The following is a 21,520-nucleotide window of genomic DNA, read 5'->3' on the forward strand; positions in this document are numbered from 1 at the left end:
AGGTAGTCAGCTGTTGAAAAAGGTGAAGGTGGTCGTTGCAGCTGCGGCCAAGAAAAAATCGGTCGTGTCCAAGAAAACAAAGCCTGCTGCGCAGACCTTGCTGAGCAAACGGCCTCGTCGAGACGCTGAGCCGACCGTCGAACCCCATCGGCCCGCCAAACGGGTCAAAAAGCTGGTGAGGAAAGAAGAACGGGAGATTCACGTCATCTCCAGTCAAACTACGGGAACGACGACTCCCAGCGTTTCCCCTTCTCCCTCCGTCGCCCAAGCCTTGTTCGAGAACCGGCCAATTCCGGCCGAGGAAGCAGTCCAAGCACGGCCTGTTTCTAAGGTTGGAAAACCAGTTGTTGTTCCCTTCGTCGAGGCTGCACCTGTCCTGGAAAAGGCAGTCCCTGCGATCGAGAAAACTTCTTCTGCAAAACCCTCGGTCTTCGTTCTGGAGGAGAGTGAGGGGAGCGACGAAGTTCCTCTAGCAAGTCGCCCTCGTTCCCACCGTCAACCTCCTCCTGCGTCTGAGGCGGCTGTCCAAGTCGGCCTTCCGACGGCCGAACATGACAAACGACCGGCTGGAGAGCCAACAGTGGTGGCAGAAGCGGTCGTTCCTCCGCAGAACCAGAACCTCAACTCCGTGTCTAAAGCGACTGTCCGAGTCGGCCCGTCTACGGCTGACCGTGGTAAACGACCTGTCGGGGAGCCAGAAGCGTCGACGGAAACGCCCGTTCATCCGTAGGATCAGGATCTCAATATTCCTCCGCAGGAGCTCCGCAGGAGGTTACTTCGGCCTTTGTAAGTACCTCCTACCACCTTTTCTTGGTTAGTTTTCTGCCGTAAAAACTCTAAACCAGGAAAATACTAAATGTCAGGTGCCTGCACACTCTTTTCATCGAAAATTCTATGCGCCGAAGGGTGTTATCTATATTTCTTGGCCGCCTCAGTGGCCATCGAATGTAGATAACCTCCATCGGCCGCGTGAACTGAAAAGCAGCCTAAGACATTGGGCTTGGTCATTAAGCTCTTTAGGTTCGAGCAACGATCCTGAAGACATGGCCGAAGTCTCCTCTCGGCAGGTTAAAAGAAACGAAATCTTCTTGCTATCTTTTTCATGATTTCTTTGAGCTTAACCTGATTTGTGTGTGCAGGCTTCGTGGGAGGTCGAATTCAAAGCTCTCTTGTCCAGCACTACTGGAGGGGCTGGTCCTTCGGCCACCACGACCGAAACCACTGTCTCAACTGCTCTAGCTCGGTTACAAGAGGTTTTGTCCCTCTCGGCGTCGCAAGTCCTTGAGCGCAAAGGTCTTGATTTGTTGGGTGTATGTCTAAACGATCTCGGAGCCGATGGTCAACTAAGCGGCGAGGCTATCGTTTAGGCGTCATTCACCTTGGAGCGGGTTCGGGAGACCTTTAGTGTCTTTGAGAACGCTTTGAGGGCTGAAAAAGACCTCCAAACTGCCATGGCCGTTCAAGACACTCTCCGTCCAAAGATTGATGCTTTAAAGGCAAAAAGAGATGCCTTGGCCGACCTCGACCGTCAAATGGCCGAGTTAGCGAGACGAAGGTCGGCTATTACTTCCGAGCTTGCGACGGACTTCGAGTCGGTTGGTAAAGCTTGTTTGACGGAGTATGCGGCGAACACAAAACGGGTTGAGCAGTTGAGAATGGACAAAAAGAACCGGCAGGCTGAGGTCATCATGGGCAAGGTGCGGTGGTTGGAGCTAAAGGCCCTGCTCGACACTCTTCTACCTCCTTCACCCTGAATGTATTAAATGTATAACTGATCGACCTACTCATTTTGTATACTCATCAATTTTAATGAAATGACTTTCTATTCCGGCATTTCCCATGTGACCGGATAATATTTCTTCAAAAACTTCCCATTGATTGGTAATTTGTGAACTAAATCGGTCCGGTCTCTAAGATGATATGCCCCCTTGCCGTATACTTTATGCACAACAAACGGCCATTCCCAATTTGGCGACCATTTGCCGAACCTAGGGTCTTTTAGTCCTACGGGCAACACCGTTTACCAAACTAATTCACCCTCGCCGAATGTTTTCTGCCGTACTTTTTTATTATAGGCTCGTTCGGCAATCCGTTTTTGTGCCACCAGCAGGTTGTAAGCATCAAGTCGCGCTTCTTCCAAATCTTCCAACTCCTGTCTCATGGACTGATTATATTCGGCGCTAACCAAACTACTTTGCTCAATCAATCGCAATGAATTTATGCTTAACTCAACTAGTATCATTGCGTCGTGTCCGTAGGTTAGTGCATACGGGGTTGTCCCAGTCGCCGATCGGGGTGATGTTCGATATGCCCACAAAGCCTCATTCAACTTTAAATGCCACATACCGGGCCTTTCCTTTATTATTTTCTCGAGAATACCGATCAACACTTTATTACTTGCCTCGGCCTGCCCGTTTGCTTGTGGGTAATATGGTGTAGACTGTTCAAGCCGAATTTTCAAACTTACCGTATACTCTCTAAACCTTTCGGCTGTAAAGATTGTGCCATTGTCGGTTATAATTGTTTCTGGTACGCCGAATTTGGTCACAATGTGTTCCTCCACAAAGTCGCAAACTTCTTTAGATGTTAGCTTGGCATATGATTTCGCTTCGACCCACTTAGTAAAGTAATCGGTTGCTACTATTATCCATGCGTGCTTGGCAGCCCCGGACGATGGTGTGATTTTACCGATCACGTCCATGGCCCAACCTTTAAACGGCCATGGTTTAATGACCGAATGCAACGATTCAACCGGGACCCTTTGTATAGGCCCGTGTATCTGGCACTGTATGCATCCTCGTGCAAACTCGATACAATCCTTTAGTATTCTTGGCCAAAAATAGCCGTGTCGTCGAAGTAGCCATCGCATTTTCCGTCCGGATTGATGAGCTCTGCAAACCCCTTCATGGACTTCTGTGATCGCCTGAGCACCCTCTTGGGGGCCGAGGCATATCAGTAGCAGTCCATCCTTGCCTTTTCGGTATAACTCATTTTGATACATGACATAGTTCGTGGCGTGAACTCGTGTCTTGTGACTATGTTTGCCATTGGGATTGTCAAGGTACTGCATAATGGGCTTTCTCCAATCATCTGGTATTGCCTCGGCAGTACAAACCTCTATAGAGTCGTGTCGATCTAGCAACGAAGGTAAAGACATGACTCTGGTGCGTATCACGTTGTTGCGTTGGAGGATTTGCTGGTTAACCAAGGCCGGGTATAGCTGTCGTAACACCAGTATTTCTCGGCCTAGCTTGCCCCCCAGGAGGCGATTTGAGCCAACTCGTCCGCGTCGGTATTATGGATCCGGGAAATATGCTCGAACATAATACCGTCGAAGAATTCGTCCAAATAGCTGGCAACCATATGGTAGGGTGCCAGGGTACAACTCATGCAGCGGAAAGACCCATTAAGTTGGTTAATCACAAGTTCAGAGTCGCCGAGGACGAGGGCACGGGTGGCCCGCAAGTCATGAAGAAGGCCAAGGCCGATGATAAGGGCTTCGTATTCGGCCTGATTATTGGTGCAGTCGAAATCTAACTTGAGCGAAAAATACCAACGATCGTGGTTAGGAGATTGAATGACAATGCCAACGCTGACCGAGGATGAAGTACTTGAACCGTCAAAATACATCGTCCAGTAGTTGTCGCGTGTTTCAACCATGCCTATTTCGACATCGGTGTCCCCAAAGCCGTAGGGGGAAGGGTGTTGAGCAAGGAAGTCGGCCAATGCCTGGCCTTTGACAGCTTTTTGGGGCACGTATTGCAAGCTAAACTCGGGCAACACCATCGTCCACTTCCTAATTTTACCTTTTACGATTGGCCGGGTAAGTATGTACCGGATAACGTCGGTCTGGGCAATGACTTGTGTGACCGACGGAAGCATGTAATGCCGAAGCTTGGAGACGGCGAAGAACACGGCGAGACAGAGCTTTTCAACGGCGGAATAATTGATTTCTGGTTGATTAAGATTTCGACTGAGGTAAAAATTAGCCTGCTCTCGCCCGGCATCGTTATCTTGGGCGAGGAGACAGCCGATGGACTCTTTAGCCGCCGAGATATATAGTTTGAGAGGTTTACCGCACCCGGGTGGAACAAGGACATGTGGTGTTGTGAGGGAGACTTTGATTTGTGTAAATGCTGCCTGATGCTCGTCGGTCCACTCAAACGTATCTGAGTCCTTAAGTTTCAAAAGCGTCGAGAACGCTTTCATTTTACTTGCCGAGTTAGCTATAAATCGGCGGAGAAAATTTATCTTGCCGAGTAAGGACTGCAGTTGTTTCTTCGTCGTCGGGGGTGGAGCACTGATGATTACACATGCTTTATTTTCGTCCATTTCAATTCCACGGTGATGCACTAGGAAACCGAGAAAATTACCGGTTGACACACCGAATGCACATTTGGCAGGATTCATTTTGAGACTGTGTTGACGCATACGAAGGAAAGCCTGTTGGAGATCATCCAAATGAGTCCACTGTTGTTTGGACTTAATTACAACATCGTCAATATAGACTTCGACGATGGTTCCAATTAAATCATGAAATATGGTGTTCATGGCCCGTTGGTATGTGGCGCCGGCGTTTTTGAGGCCGAATGGCATGACAACCCATTCGTAAGTGCCGAGTGCCCCCGGGCAGCGAAAAGCAGTTTTGTGCACATCAGCTTCGGCAATGAAAATTTGGTTGTACCTGGCGTGTCCATCCATAAAGGATAAGATCGCATGATTCGCCATGGCATCGATTAGCAGATCCGAAATCAGCATTGTATACTCGTCTTTGGGAGTTGCCAGATTCAGATTTCTGAAATTGATGCAAATGCGCAATGCACCATTTTTCTTTAAAACAGGAACGATATTGGCCAACCATTCAACATATCGAGTTGTCCGAATGAACCTGGCTTTCAAAAGCCAAACTAGTTCATCCTTGATACCGAGTTGCACTTCAGTCAAGAAGCGTCGAGGTGGTTGACGGAAAGGTTTACATCCAGGTTTAATACGCAACTCATGCTCGACGAGAGTACGATCTAAACCAGGCATTTCATGATAGCTCCAAGCAAAACAATCTTTAAACTCCTCAAGCAAGGCACGAAGTTCGGCCTTCAGAGGTTGGGGAAGTAAAACACTAATAAATAAAGGCCGTGGGTCATCGGCCATCCCAACATTAACTTCTTCCAAGGGATCTTTGACTTGGGGCCGATTATCTTCGAGCTCGGTCGGGGCGGCTTGAATTTTGTCAAGAGACAAGACAAGCACATTATTTCCTTCGGCAAGGAACTCGACGAGGTTAATGCCCGAATTTGGTTGTTTAGATATAGTATACCAATGGGCCAGCAGTCGTTCCATAGTAGATGAAACCGCGGCCCTACGTTTTTCCCGATCGGTGTCAAACATCGGGTTCGGGGATGAAATTAGCTAAACCGAGTCTCGCCGAATCCTGATAGACAGTTTCGGCGCCAACCTCGATAGCTTTTTTAACAGAAATCCGAGTCGACCGTCCTTCGTCATTGAAACCCTGTAGGGTGATATAGCCAACGTGGTCATCGTAATACCGTGCTTGGATCATGTTAGTTTCGAAAGGCTGACTATCGGCTGGGTGAACGATGACCGATTTACCGTCCCAGAAAACTAGCACTTGATATAATGATGAAGGAATACAGCTGGTTTGATGAATCCAGTCTCGATCGAGCAGTGCATTATACTCGGTCCTGGAGTCGACGATAAAAAAGGCGATCATGTGGTTACGGCCGGTAATATTTACCGTTAAAGGAAGCACCCCTTTGGATTGGGATTTGTCACCGACGAAACTGCTCATTGTGATCCCGGAGGGAATGAGTTCGTCATTGGAGCGACGTAACGCCTTCATGATGTTTACAAGAATGATATTAACAGTCGCTCCGCAGTCGACAAAAACTTTGGAGACTGGATACCCTTCGATATGGGCCGTGACATACAATGGCTTTAAATGGTGAAGTTTGGTCGATGATGAGCGAGGAAACAATTCGGCCAAAGCTGCTTTGATGTTGTCATCCTTTGTTGTCGAGTCGTCATCAGCAACAGTTACAAAATCAACGTGACCGTCTTCCTTGGCAATTACATCACCAGCAAGGAAATTTGGTTGGGATGTGCTCGACTGAAAATCAGCGGGTAAAACATGGACCACACTGATTTCCATGTTATCCAGGACCGACGGGCCCATCGGGTTACCTTCATCCTCTTCCGCCTCTTCTCGTTCCTGGCCACCGACTGCGGCATCTACTTGCGGTGGAGTAGTACTAAGAGATTCTTTTGCGCCTTCTTCAATGGTTTGTTCTCGCAATGTCTCTTTGGAAACCTGTTTGTTCTGTGCAGATACCTCCGGTGCGTCTGAAATCGGAATTGCGTCTGGGATCGATGCCAGGATACGAGCTTGCTCTTGGTACATTATACGGGCATCCCTGGTGTCGAGGTAGGCATCCAACCACGCGACTCGTGTTATTTCATCGGCCGTAAGGCCGAAGAGAGAAACGACCGAAAAAACTTCGAAATGGTATCGTAAATATTGAAGGTCCTCCATGGAGAAAGGAAGGTCGGCTGCATCGATGTCAGTATATGGGTCGACTTCAAAACCAAGGACACGAGCTTCCCGTATGTGCTGGAACCTAGCCTTTAATCTTGGGTCCGAAGTCCGCTGAATGATTCGCTCGGCTTCTGGGCAGGTTAAGACAAGATCTATTGTGTCTTGACAAGCTTTCGGCAAACCATACAAATTATTGGCCAAATGCTTCTTATGAAACTCTCGCATATATTCCAAGGCCTCCCCGAGGAATGGTGGATGTAAATTCCGTCGAATTTTGATCAAGGGCTCTCGTGTGTCTGGCGGGGTCAGTTTGCTTTCAGCTTCTTGCCTGAAATGCTCAAGACGTGCCTTCATCTCCCCAGGCCGAAGAAGAAGTTTGATCCATTTATCAGCCTCTTCAAACGTGGTTTCGATATCTTGATTGACCAGCTGTTTCCCTTGAACCAACTCTGTCATAATTGTTGAAGGTGGTCGTTCATAGTCGGTGGCAATTGTGTCTTTCGGCCGCCATTTAGGGGCCGAAGTTTCTTGGGCTGCCCGTCGGCGGGCCATGCAGTCTATTCTTTGGTGCCGGCGTTTTTGGGATTTGGACAGTGCGGTGTAGACGCCTTTCGATGAGTGATATGTATACCAACGTTGATCTCTAGGTTCGGGAGGTTTGAAAGTTTTTTGGCTCCGTGATGATTCCGAGCTGCTAGAGTTACGTATATAGTAGTCCTCGTCATAAAATGAAGCATCAAAATCAAGGCGCCGCCTGACTGAAGGTGTCTCTTCCATCCTCACTTTAGGACCGAGCCTATCAAAAACCCTTTGATGTTGGCCTACGTTGGCTACCTTTCGCTGGGTTGCGGCCGTAGGTTGTTCTGTTATAAGCGGAGAGGGCTTCTCCTCTGGCTCACTGTCGACCTTTGCTCTACATTTACTGCATAAAACCGCCGTCGCACTGTCTTCATCAGTGCTGTAATCCATCATAGGCTTGACAATAGCGGGTCCCGTTAAAGCTGTAGGTGGTTCGTTTGAACGAAAATCAGCCATGAAACGTGGCCGAGAATTCTGATTCCGAAAGCTTTGCGTCGCAACAACTTCGGCCTTCCCTTTCCTTTTGTCCTTAGGTAGGCACGCATCGACCATATTTACTGTTGCCGTGGGGAACGGGTCAGTATCAACGCTCATCTTCTTCTCTGGAAATCTCAGTTTGCCATTATCAATCCAGCTTTGGACGTTGTCTCGAAACACGACGCAATTGTTTGTCGTATGTTTGCTTGAATTGTGGTATTTGCAATATATCTTTCCTTTAAGCTCTTCGGCCTTGGGAATCTTGTGCCCAGGCCGAAGTTTGATGATCCTCGCTGATAACAGTTGATCAAAAATTGCATCGGCTTTTGTAATATCAAAAGTATAAACTTTTGACGGTTTCAGTGTTCCTTCAGTGGCCGAGCGGATTTTGACTTCCTTAGAGTCAACTTGAGTCAGTGCCTTGCAAACGTATGGCTTATCTATCACTATCTCAGCTGCATCCACACTAACGCATTCATCCTCGGTTGATGCATAATTGACAGTGGGATTCTTGTAAATCGTCCCCCGAGATGGAGCTTTCAAAATCTTTTCCTTGCGGAGTAAATAATCATACTGCTCGACATGTTGGGCTAATTCGTACATATCCCGAAAGTTTGCCCCTAAGAATTTCTTTTTGTATTCGACGTCAAGACCGTTCAGAGCAAGTCTGACGAATTCAACTTCGGGGAGAGGTACTCGACACCAATTCCTGGCTGATTTAAATCTGGTAAGATAATCCATTGGTGATTCGTCAAATGCTTGAGCCATCCTTGCTAGCGAGGATACTGACATTTCCATTCCTAGCCGATAAAACTGCTCATGAAATTTCTTGACCAACTCCTCCCAGCTCTGGACAAAATTCGGTGGGAGGTTAATATACCAAGTGAACGCCGAACCGGTCAGCGAAAAATTGAAAAGTAACAGCTTGTGAAAGTCACTATTGACGTCTCCGCATTGCGCGGTGAAACGAGCTACATGTTCTAACGAGGATAAGGATGATTCTCCGGTAAAAAGGCTAAAATCTGGGATTTTAAAACCTCTAGGGTATTCGAACTGTTCCACATAAGCTGGATATGGGTGTATAAACTTAGGGAACTTCGAACCTTTCTTCATGGCCAAATCGATAATCCGTTGGACCTCGGTCATATCGACGGGTGTTGCTTCCACTCTCTGGTCGGATCCATCTGACCTACTATTCGATCCTTCTCCTCTCTCCAAGTTAATTGGTTTGAGCCGAGCAGGGATTGGCTCGGCCGGTGCACTTGGTAATAGATTATTCCTCGGTGGCAAATGCTGGGCAAGATCAAAAGTTCTACCATCGCTGACCTTACTAACCAGTATTTCGAGTAATCTGGTTTGTGCCTCATTGGTATTGCGTAACACGTCATGAAGTTTATCGATTCCTCAACTAAGCGTCTGTTCAACCGTCCGAGATTGCTCGTCAAGCCGTTTTCGAAGAAACGACCTTATTGGTGGATCAGATCCTTCACCACCATCATCGTCACAATCCTCTATTATCCCTTCATTAAGGACGCAGGTGTTCCTGTCGGGGATTTCGAGACTGCGAAACTGACCGCCGAGATTAACTTCCCTTTCTCGGCGAGTTGCGCTAGTGGACTCAGGTGTTACGGCGCTGATGGGATTCTGCACTTGTGGCACACTGTGTCCTATGTTCTGAGTTGGTAAATCGACTGTCGACTTTCCCATAGCTGTTTTCTTTTTTACCGATCGTGTTTCAATTGGCATGAACTTCGTAGTTTAGCACTCGGTCCCACTGGGCGTGCCAAAATGTTGACCCTAAAAACTACCAAACCTACGTGGCGCGCAGGCCGAGTAATCTATAAGCTAACAATGTCCTTCGGTGAATGCGGGGCGTGCCAACTCATCGGCCGAGCTCGACCGATGAGTAAATTTGTTGATGTTACGTTGGGTGCGCGGTTGACTTCTGCATCTTGCGATTGTGGCCGAGAAAGGAACACATCTCGGCCTCTTAGGCTCTCGAACTTGAAGACAAGGTTACTATTCTTACGAAGTTCACGAATCGCCGTCGTCGGATTCGGTCACAGTGATGTTATTCGTCAGAGTAAACTCTCGCCGAATCGACACCAAAGTGTAAGGACACAAATACTCAAAACGAATATAAGTTTTAATAGTGAACGTGGTTCGGCTGTCCGAATGCCGAACTCTAAATCCCACTTGGGAGTATCCAATCATAAAATAACTCGGCGTGCAATGCGTCGAGCTCGATAAACCGTAACACCTCACTTCGCCAAGAAGGCTAATGAGATGACCTCAATCAATAAAGATCCGAAAATCCTTCTCGACCGAGACTTAGAAAGGTAACCAACCGTCCTCGCCGCAGTGCTGTTGATGCCAACGGAAGATACTGTGAGACCGGCCGATTCTACGATAACAGAGCTATCTATGCCGACTTAAGATATCACCAGTTGCTTTCACAGTGCTGTTGATGCCAACAGAAGATGTGCCAGCGAAAAGAGAAAATAAAAATCTCAAAGTTGTTGAGAGAATTTGCGCAGGGCAGTTGCGTGTTGAATTGGAGGAGGTTTGAACGATGCACAACCTCTTCTATTTATAGCAACGGATCCCCCAAGGTCGAGTTAAAACCCTATTCGGACTAGGACTTCTTCTCCTGATCAAACACTGACTCGACCAATCCTACTTTCACTATGACTGTGAACCTAGTCCTTTATTGAACCGGATTCGCTTTCGGGTTATTAATCATGCCGAGACTCCTTATTGCACCAGGACTCGACTTGTCTTACGTCATGACCTAGCCGACCTAGGTTTGGAGGCCCACGTACTGAACGATCCATAGCACCCTTGTCGCAAGGCCTTCCGGGCCGAGAATGATTCTATACTCGGCCGCCCAAACTATTATTTTGGGCCTAAACAGTAGGATATCCAGACAGATAGTTCACAATATATCAGAAATAATTGCAAGATGGATTTCAACAATATCCAACCAAAAAATATCTAGACAATTTTTTTTTTTTTTTTGGAATTCGAATTTTTTTGCATCAAAATGTCTGTAAAACTGAAACAAGATAGATTATACAAAAACTAATTCCAAAATTATTAGCAAAAAAAAAAATCAAAGAAAGAAAAAGGTTTAACAAATTATAAAGTTGGGGTGGGAATTATAGGTCCCTTACCCAAAGAGGATAAAACTGACTACCTCATACGTATAGATGAACAGTTGAAAATACGAAGCTAAATTTTGGGATTTTCCATCCTTGGGTTGGAGATTTCCTAAGTAACTTAAAATCTAGCCCAACAGGATTTAGAATCATAATCTGATTCTCCTAATATTCTCCGGTACACTTAGAGGGATAAGACAAACAAGTTTGAAACGAAAAAAATAAAAAGCTACTTGGACAAACTCTCAGTGAGAAGATTGGCGCCGGCTGATGAACAAAGGGAATAATACTGCTAGAAATTACCATTTGCCTGACGAAAATAAAAATTACCATCAAAGTCATCTACGTGTTCTCTCGTAACCCAATGCGTACTGTCTATGTATTAGGCTTAAATAAAATTTCACGTGAGGGAGCGTGCTAAGATGAACCACGCATAAAAAAAATAAAGGGACCTTTTTTAACACACAGTTAAAAAGATTATTTGTGGCATTTCAATCTTATTAAACACCATGTTAGACCTTTGTTTGGAGACAACTACAAAACCAGAAGCATTAAGGACAGGCCTGCCTGCAACTGATTTCTACGAGGGAATTTGCAGTGCAGTCCGACCGGCGAGCAACGACATTGCAATCTTCCAAGTTTGTGATTATATAAATACACAATGGAGATCTTACAATCCAACATATCAACTTGTAAACTTAAACTAATTAAGTTGGTTACCAATGGCCTAGGCAACTCTTCTTTGGCTCATCTTAATAGCAACTAATGGAGATGGAACATTTGACCTTACAGTAAACTCATTGGAGCCCGGTTCTACAATAGTGAAGGAAACGACGACACCACTGACTTCGAATAGCCAAGAGACTCCGAAGGGCATGGAAGCCACACTGCTTCGATTGCTGCAGGCAGGGAGGTGCCAGCAGGTTACTTTGGGCTAGCTTCCGGAACTGCCAGAGGCAGTGTCCCCGATTCTAGGATTGCTGTCTACAAAGTTTGCTGGGTATCTGGATGTGCCAGTGCCAGATATCCTTGCTGCTTTTGATGATGCAATAGCAGATGGAATCAACTTCACTTGGCTCTGACTTTCCACTCGAATACTTGCTGCTTGGTTTCTGACCTCTGCGGGAAACTCTGGGCCTCTTCCGAAAGCGGTTTCCAGTACCAGCACCATTGACAGAGTTTGTTGCGAAAGCATACTTGGGAATGCAGAAATTTACAGTGTGAGTTTGACACTGATCTGCACCTTTTATATCTAGCTGTACCATAACAAGTCATCGTCTTATTAATACCATACCATTATTGTTCAATGATGTAATGCAGGGAATCTCCGTTAACAATTTCGACCTTCTTAGGAAGTCATATCCCCTAATTTATGCAGGAGATGCTGCAAACTGCTAACCCAGCGATACCAAGCTATTGGATTAATGGAGTCATGAATTCACACAAAGTGAAGGGAGAGATTGTTTTCTGCGAAGCCATCGGGACTGGTTTTGGCATCGTAGTAGCTGATGGCGCGGGTGCAATTATGTCTGATTCGTTTTACACTGATTCTGCATTCAGTTGCCCCTTACCAGCAACTCTGATCACCACATGAGGACACAGTGTTTTGGACTATATCAGATCAACAGGGCAAGTATATATAAACTTACACAATTAAAATTCCTTTTTCTGCATCATGCATTTTAATGAAAGAAAACCGACCTGTTTGTTTCAAGAATCCAGTTGCAACAATTCTCGTTGCTGAGACAGAGGAGGACATCATGGCACCGTAGGTTGTATCGTTTTCTTTTAGAGGACCCAACCCATAACCCCAGATGTTCCAAAGGTGACAAAATTCCGAATGAATGTCATGATTTTCATTTTCGTCATCGCTTAATTGCCTTTTAACTAGGCTTCTGAACACATTATATGCTGATTAGTTGTGATAAATGATGTACAGCCTGATCTCACTGCCCCGGGTGCTGATATACTTGCTGCTTGGTCTCCCATGGCACCGCCATCCACTGACTTCCATGACACCAGGGGTGTCGATTATAACATAATTTCATGGACTTCCATGTCCTGTCCTCATACTAGCGGTGCTGCTGCGTATGTCAAGACTGCCCAGCCAAAATGGTCGGCTGCCGCAATCAAATCTGCCCTAATGACTACATGTATGAACAGTCGTATAAACACTAGTTTTTGTTTTTCTGGAAACTAACCAGTTCCTGGTGTTTTCGACGTGCCTCTCTCTATTAAACTACTACCTTTTGTTTTTCCCATGAAATGAATAGCTCATGTCATGGACCCAAACCAACACAATGAACTCGAATTTGCTTACGGGTCTGGTCACACCAACCCTCTGAAAGCAGTCAAAAATGGGCTCGTCTTTGATCTATCTGAGGCAGACAACGACGTGCATTTCCACTGCAAACAGGGTTACAACAGCACCACATTAAAGCTTATCACCGGTGACAATGGCAGCAGCTGTGGCAGAACAAAGCCAGGAAGAGCTTGGGCCGGCCAATTAATGCCATCTTGACCGAAACCGTCACCAATGTTGGCTCCCGAAACTCGGTCTATTCCATCATCAATGTGGGATCTGAGTTACGCGACTCCAGCATTTCTGTAACACCATAATCGCTGCATTTTTCCGCAGTTGGCAAGAAGAAATCCTTCACCGTGAAGGTACCTAGTCCGCCGCTGTCACGGCACCCAATCGTATCTGGTTCAATCGTATTGACTGATGGGTCCATGTAGTGAGAAGCCCAATTGTTATATACACTCTCCTCCCTGGTGCTGCATTTTACTCCTTCATACCTGAGAAAACGCCAAGCTTCAAAGGCTCTTCCCTGTACGATATAAATTGGTTCCTCAGCCGCAGCCAACTACTAATTCCTTTCAAATCATAGCAACAACTCCGTCGGAGTGAACTCAAAACCCGTTTCACTCTGTACTGCCACCAAATGATTTCTTTGTAAGCCAATTCTTTTCGGAGTAAACTCAAAACTCAAAACCCGTTTCACTCTGCACCTGCCTGAACAAGATTGAAACGAAACAGAACTGGATATCTATGGTTGTACAACCGGGGACCCTCGGACAGTAAATCACAGTTAAAAAATATAACAAAAATAGCTCCAGGCGATAAACTTTACTGCCAACAAGTAAATTATCAAGGACTAAACTTTATTTCAGTCGCAACATTGATCACACTAATCAACAGAATCAAAAGACTAAACCGGCAAATTCAAATGCGATAAATACATTGTCAATAACTTGAGGAAGAAAAAAAGGTTTGTGCTTGGTACAAACTTGTAACTAGTTTATTGATCGAGTTATTTCAAATACAACATTCCAATACAAACAAGGCAGACGTGAATGCCACCCGGGAGAAGGCGCGCTGTATAATGGGGAGATCACATGAACTGAATTCAATTAATAGCAACATGAATACCAAAAATCCAAACCTAGAAGCTTTTAAGCTGCGGCAGTCTTCTGATTTGGCTTGAAAACGTTCTTGATGAGCGATTCCTTGATCGACAAGAGTTCAGGGAATTCTTTCTTCAATTTCGAGGCGTCGAGCTCATTGTTGCTTCTAGGAGCAACGATCACCTTTGCCTGCTCCTCAAGAGTAAAGTTCTTGTAAGTGAAGCTGGGGTCAATGTATTCCTTGTACATCTCCAAGATCTCGTTGTGGCTGACCACTCCGGGGTTTGTGAAGTTGTAGATTCCGGTGAGGTTTCTCTTTGCCATCTCGATGGAAATGGGGAGGAGTTCGTCCAAGATTGTCATGGAGTTTGGAATGTCGACTACCTTCTCGTATCGAGTGATCTTCGTGATGAAGTTACGGGGGTTGGATAAGTCGGATGAAATCGGCATCCGAACGCGCAGAGTACAAACGTTCTCGAAATTGTTGAGCAGATCTTCCACCTTTCAAGTATCATCAAGTACCAAAATTAGTAACTCCCACTTTTTAAGCATTCTTATAGATCATGTTACATATTTGAAAACTGAAAAATTGTCAATGACATCAATATTCTACTACAAATTTTACGATATCTCGTAACGATAATGCTACATGTAACACGTTAGTAAGTCCGATTTTGATGGTAAAAAGTTACAAAGGCGAATATTTTTAACAATTAGTTGCATTAGTGGCAAGTCAGAGTTATCCATCTCTTTGGATCCGGAGAGGCTATGAGAAATTACATCATGTTTCTGACCACAATCAAGCAGCCTCACCAGTTCGGAGCATCAAACCTGGACCTCTCACACTTATTTATTTATTAGGAAGCCGCATCCTTACTACTGGGTCCCTCGCTTGCTGTGTTGACCGTAGCGATTAAAAAACACAACATTTGCAATCCAAAAGGTTCACAACATTACAGATCCAACGGTAAAATCTTTAGATCTAAGACACCCAGATGAGATCCTACCAAGGGTAAATACGTAATTACAATGCAAACGTAAATTGGTAAATGTGAAATGGTAAAATGCGATTGACTCACCATGGCCTTTGTCTTGGAATAGAAAGATCCGATAAAGTTGGGGGTGTCCTCCTCCTTGAACCCGACGCCCGACCCGAGCGGGTGACCCGCATCGTACTCGAAAATGCACCCGGTCGCATAGTTAATGAGGACCAACCCCCGCTCTCTGCATACGTCAGCGAGGGTCAGGGTGCCGACCACGTTGGTCCGGATGGTCTCGACCTTATGGGATTCGCACCAGTCGACGTTGGGGCGGCCGGTGACGCCGGCGGCGTTGAAGACGTGGGTGGGCTTAATATTGGCGATGTCGGCCTCGAGCGAGCTGCGATTCTCGAGGCGGCCGGAGCCGTAGACGTAGTCGATTGATTGGGCCTCGCAGAGCTTGCCGAGGAGGCCGCCTATCCAGCCCGTCCGGCCGTAGATCAGGAACTTGAGCGGTTTCTGGGCGCCATTGGATGGGAAACCCATCAGTGCCACAACCAGAGAGAGAGAGAGAGCTGAGGAGGGTTTGAGATTTGGATCTGGGGATTGTGTGAGAAATGGAATGAGGGGTGTGGGTGGTGTATATAGGCAATAGAAAAAGAAGGAACACGAGAGGAGGGGTCGAGTGCGACTCCATCGGACACTGATGGTGTATCTTTATTTCTTCGCCTGAATATTATAGTTGGGTTGGGATGTGGGAGACCCTATAGAACCTTACCATGGACTTCACTTCTTTTTTTCACTTTTGATATTAGTGGAGATTTCGAGTTGACAAGTGATTTCTACACACGTATTTTTCTTGTACGTATTTATGTTTGTTTATAACAATTAGATTCATCAAATAGAGAATATTAATAGAAAAAGATAAACGTAAGTGTATAGAATCATTTGCAAAATTTTTGCTTAATAACTTGTTTTTTGCAACTTGGAAGAGAGTAAGAATGGAGCTTTCATTTAAAGGAGACTAATGAAAATAGCTTGAAAACTTTGAGTTTTAACAACAATGACAAAATAAGGGATAAAGTGAATAGTATCATGATTGATTTTTCAATGTAAAAATGTGGTTTTTCATTAAAATGAACAGTACCGGAAACTTTTCGTTAAATGTAAGCGTGAATTATACTTTATGAGTGAAAGGAGGGTAAAGGTAAGTGCTTTTACCACTAAAATTTTATACAATTAGATCAAATTATATTGTAAATGGGAATTCAAGTATGAGCATTTAGCCATTTAGTACTACAATCTAGTGATATTCCTTTTCACTTGTAAGTGAGAGGTCTTAGGTTTGATTTTCGCCAAAGGAAAATTTGAACCACATTATTGCTAGCCTATTAATCCACTCTCTCACCCCTTAGTGTAAATAATATCGTTTATTCAAAAAAAAAAAAAAGTACGGGTGTTTTTGTTTTTTGTTTTTTGTTACAAAAGTTTGATAGTTATTAAATTGAGTTTTACCTATTTGGAAATTAGAATTGTTGTCTTAAAATGTAGGCACATTGGTAAGTTGGCTTCCTATTTTTCATTTTTGGTCCAAGTGAGTTTTCCAATTTGGTCATTCATTAGTTGATGCATTGTTGTGCCTTCTTTTTCATTGTTGACAAGTTTCGACTGTAAACGCCGATCACGTTAAGAGAGTAAGTTTAAAGTAATTAAGGGAAGTGGCAATAATTTATGGAGATCAAAGGGTCTATTAAATTTGAATTTTAAAGGAGTTAAGAAATTTAAAGGTATTCAATAAGAGTTTTAAAGAATTCAATAAAATCTAAAAAATAAAAACCACATAAATTCATTAACTTTTAAACTTACCGAGCTGACCCTATGTAGTTGCCCAATGGATTAGAAGAACAAAGCCAGAAACTACGTGAAATTTCATGTCCAGGGTGAACAATCATTAAAATAAAAACAAAACTTTTCCTTCAAAAACAGATCTAATTAATGGGCTCGTGTTGGTACAAATTCATAATAATTCACGACTTATAAACCAAACTATCATGCTCGCTCCTGCAGAGAAAATTTCAACAAATTACTGATACTAAAAAAAATGGAAAATTAGGTTCACATCCTTCTTTTTGTTACTCCATTGATTAAAATTCTATTTATTTTCCATTTTTGATCAAGGTCATTGGGTATTAATAACATCATTAATTATTTGAATAATAAAATATTTTTATTTTTAAATATATTCATTTAGTGTTAAAAATGTTACAATTAGTATATTTATATTTATGGCTAAATTTTTTATCATATATTTTTATTTTTAGTTTCTACCTATTTTTAATTTGCAAATATTTTTTAATTTGTACCAATTTTCTTTTCATTTTTAATTTGTACCCATATATTAGTTTCTTTTTGTGCCCAATTTTTTAAAGTTTTATTTGTATTTGTACCCATGTGTATACCGTCACGTGATATTGTATATTTAATCAATGATAGAAAAATTACATATGGTATATTTATGTTTTATGTCTAAACTTTGTATCATATATTTATATTTTTAGTTTGTACCCACTTTTAATTTGCAACATTTTTTTGTTATAATGTACCCATTCTTCTTTATTAATTTTCTTTTTAGTTTTATAATGTACCCATTCTTCTTTATTAATGTACCACTTTGTTATATGTGAAATGTACCTATTTTTTTTGTAAAATGTACCAATTTTTTTAACACTATGGATGTCACAGCCCGTCCCGAGATTTTCATCGGGAAATGTGAAATGACAGAATTACCCTCGGACATTATTTGGGGTGTGACTTACGTTTGATTTAATTTCGAGATCTTTGGAACCAATTAGAACTAAGATCCTTCTTAGTTTTGGTTGGTGGCTTTTTGGACCACACAACTCCCTATCACTCTCTCTCTCCTATCCCGTGTCTCTCTCTTCCCTCTCAGTATCTCTCTCTTTTCGAACCGCACGGACACACTCACCATCGAGCCTCCAAGCACGGATCGAAGGTTTTGACGGCACCATTGTGCTCTTGAGGACCCTATGAACTCACCCATACCCATTTCAGGTAAGAAACCTTTCGATTTCACATTGAAAACTCGAGGTCCGATTTGAGTACTATTCATGAACTTTGTAATGGTTGGTTTTTAGGACAATCCAAGCTCACAATGAGCTTTAAGAGGTTCTCACGAAGCTCGGGGACATTCGTTTGAAGGTTTTGGACGTCGGGATCACAAGGTTCGAAGGTGGCCGGTTTTGGTGAAATTTCCCAACGTGATTTCGAAGGATTTGGAAGTTTTTAAAGGTATAGCCTTCTTCCTCTCGTAATTTGTGAAGTTTTGGTGAAAATTTCATGGAAAATGGTTGATAATCGAGTGAGAAAATGACGATTACAGGTCTGCCCAATTTCCGACGCCGGCAAGTTTTTCCGACGTCTGAAGGAAGGAGATGACGCGCGTGGGGGGCGCGTAAACCCGTGCCTATCCCGGCACGTGGAGGTGCATGCAGCATCGAAATTTTTTTCTAAAAATACCTTGACGTCCGTGACATCGAGTAGGTCACTGTGGTATATTCATATACCCAATTTGAGCATCGTATGAGAAGTTATTACGTATTGTCGGTTATGTGCTTTAAATAACGTTTTTATAGTTGTTTCGCATATAGGTGATACCTATCCCGAGGACGAGCGCATTCAAGGACGTCATGGGGGTTACGACCCTTCGACATACCAGTGAGTGAGCAGTATTTTCTGTATTTACCTATATACTATTGATTTTTCCCAGAAATTGAATTTAAATGAAAGTATGTTTTAAAATGCCATGCATACATTATATGAATTGATAATTGTTGCATATATATGTTAAATGGTGCTGTGGACGCACACGTGAGTACCAGGTGAGTTTTATGTTAATCATGTGATTTATTGTGATGTGAATTGTGTTGAGAGCTCATAACCTGCACCCCTGGTGTTAGTGCTTATATTATTCACCCCGCACCATACACTCACCTTGGATCCAAGTAGGTGCATGTCGTACAGACCATTAGAGGGTTCCGACATGTCGTACAGACCATTAGAGGTGGTTCCGACTTATAGGTGATCTTAGATTATTATACAGCTGTTGATGAGAGAAGCACTAGAGCGTATTCTTACACCATTCTTATCGTACAGACTACGTTAGGTAGTTCCGATTTATGTGCAGAGTAGCGCCGTACAGGTCACAGTGGTGACTCCGGTTGGATTGGATATTGAGCTATAGAATTAACCGTACAGGACCAACTGCAGGGTCTCCGATTGATTCCTTATTTCACCTGTTATAATGTTGCATCCTTATTCTGTTATTGACGTTTATAGCATGGCATACTCTCTGGTTTTTTTATAAAGATTGGTGAATTGAGATATTTGAAGAATTATATGCATATTATGTTATTTTCTAGGTCAGTGAGGGGTTAGAAATGTTATTAAATGAAATGTTTTCGAAAAGTTTTGTTTTACTGACCCACTCAATCTTGTTTTGCGCCCCTCCAGGTTCTAGTTAGCGGTGTGGTGGCTCACGAGGATTCCCACGGCATTCTGACAGACTACATAAATGTAGGACTCACCTTCGGGTGTTGTAATTTAGTTATAGTCCTACTTGACTGCACCTAGTACTTATGCTCTGAATATGTGGGTTTCACACTTAAACTTACTCTAGCATGCTAGTTGGATATTATTGCTAGTAGTTGGTTTTTATTCCTTCGTATTTCTCTTATCTTTTGCTTCCGTATCGCACTTTTGGTTACGTCACGCTCACATGACGGCCAACACGCCTTGATTCTAAGATCGGGGTGTGTCAGTTTGGTATCAGAACCTAAGTTGCAGTCCTGTATAAATTGTTAATGCTCTAATGATCTTTTGGTGTCTTCTGTCAGAACTATGCCGCCTCGTAGGGAATCACGTCGTACTTCTGAGCCTAATTTCCCTGATATAACTCAATTAAGGGAAGCGATGGCCCATGCCTTTCAGAATGCAAGTCCTCATCCTCCTCAGAGAACACCCCTGGAGACTATGTATAATCTGAAATTAGACCGTTTCATGGGTAATAAAGGTCATGAAGGGGCAGAAAAGTGGTTAGACCATATTGAGAAGACTTTTCAGGTGATGCAGAGTCAAGGGAATCTTCCTGCTAGTAGATGGGTTGAGACCACTACTTGGTTTTTAGGACGAGAGCCAGCAGCTTGGTGGGTAAATCAAACTCAGTTTATGTCACCTGAGATGGCATCTAATTGGGAAGTATTCAAAGAGAATTTTAAGAAAAGATTTGTTCCTTCGGAGTACATTGATCGTAAGAAGCAGGAGTTAACTCAATTGAAGCAAAAGAATATGTCGGCGCATGAGTATTACAGGAATTTTACAGACTTATCTCGTTATGATCCTGATACAACTGGTAATCAGGTAGAGATGCTTCGCCGTTTTAAGTTGGGAACTAAGAGGAAATGGCGGACATTTGCTAGTGCGATTCCTTGCACCACTTATCATGAGTTTTCTGAGATTTTGGTTCGGATGGAGGATTCCGACAACCTTCCTAGTAATAGTGAGGAAGATGAAGATAAGAATGATAATCAGAAAAAAAAAATGACAGGGGTAAAGGTATCTCCACTCAGGGACCCCGTAAGACACAGAATTTCAAGAAAAGTGGAGTGAGCTCGAGTTCTTCCAGCGGAGGATTTAGTGTCACAGGCCCGATGAGAGGTGGAAGATTTATTGGTGGACCCAGGTTTCAGAGGCAGAGAGACTTTGCTGGTGCTGGTGGTTCTGGTGCTCCGTTATGTCGCCGTTGTAATTTCAAACATCATGGAGAGTGTAGGAGAAGTGGTGGTAGTTGCTACAATTGTGGACAGATGGGACATAGGGCTGCTCAGTGTCCCCAGAGTCAGCAGAGGTCTCAGCAGTCTGCTATGCCACCTTCAGCGCCGATTCAGCAGAACTTTGGATCAGGCAGTTATGGTCAGACGGGTCGTGGTGGTGTTTACCACTATCAGGGTGATGCTGCTCCATATGCTTCCGGACAACATCTGTATTCTCAGGATCCTTATTTTTAGACTGGGTATTCCCAAGATCCTGGAAGTTATACTTCATATCTTTCCATGCCAGCCAATGGATCTCAGTGGTATCAAGGAGGTCAGCCCCGACAGGAAGAGGTTGCTGCTAGTAATGCAGGACCGTTTAGGCAGTCTAGCCAGACAGGACAGGGACGAGGTAATCAAGGTAATAGAGGTCATGGTGGACAACAGCAAGCCCAGGGACGTGTTAATCACATCTCACTGCAAGATGCTCAGAATCATCCAGACTTGATTATGGGTACGTTCAATATCCTTGGTCACTTT

The 21,520-nt window shown here is 43.9% G+C and overlaps 2 protein-coding genes and 1 long non-coding RNA gene across 4 annotated transcripts in view; 2 read left to right on the forward strand and 1 right to left on the reverse strand.

Moving 5' to 3' along the window:
• LOC126619449 (uncharacterized) overlaps positions 1-21,520 on the forward strand; it is an 88,631-nt gene that overhangs the window by 29,612 nt on the left and 37,499 nt on the right. The gene's annotated exons all lie outside the window — the stretch shown is intronic.
• On the forward strand, positions 12,481-13,030 carry LOC126619459 (uncharacterized). The gene is made up of 2 exons (XR_007622058.1): positions 12,481-12,589; positions 12,704-13,030. It is a non-coding gene; the product is annotated as an uncharacterized LOC126619459 (long non-coding RNA).
• LOC126619453 (bifunctional dTDP-4-dehydrorhamnose 3,5-epimerase/dTDP-4-dehydrorhamnose reductase) lies at positions 14,038-15,844 on the reverse strand. The gene is made up of 2 exons (XM_050287849.1): positions 15,252-15,844; positions 14,038-14,673 (listed from the first exon to the last, which is right to left on the reverse strand). Exons 1-2 carry the CDS (start codon positions 15,696-15,698, stop codon positions 14,221-14,223), a joined length of 900 nt encoding a protein of 299 aa, XP_050143806.1. The 5' UTR covers positions 15,699-15,844; the 3' UTR covers positions 14,038-14,220.

Source organism: Malus sylvestris, chromosome 4, assembly GCF_916048215.2.
Source record: "Malus sylvestris chromosome 4, drMalSylv7.2, whole genome shotgun sequence".
Taxonomy (NCBI): domain Eukaryota; kingdom Viridiplantae; phylum Streptophyta; class Magnoliopsida; order Rosales; family Rosaceae; genus Malus; species Malus sylvestris.

Coding starts and splice junctions, on each gene's coding strand:
- LOC126619453 (XM_050287849.1), bottom strand. CDS start 15,698: ATGGGTTTCCCATCCAATGGCGCCCAGAAACCGCTCAAGTTCCTGATC. Junction 14,674..15,251: donor ATTCCAAGACAAAGGCCATG/GTGAGTCAATCG, acceptor GATACTTGAAAG/GTGGAAGATCTGCTCAACAA.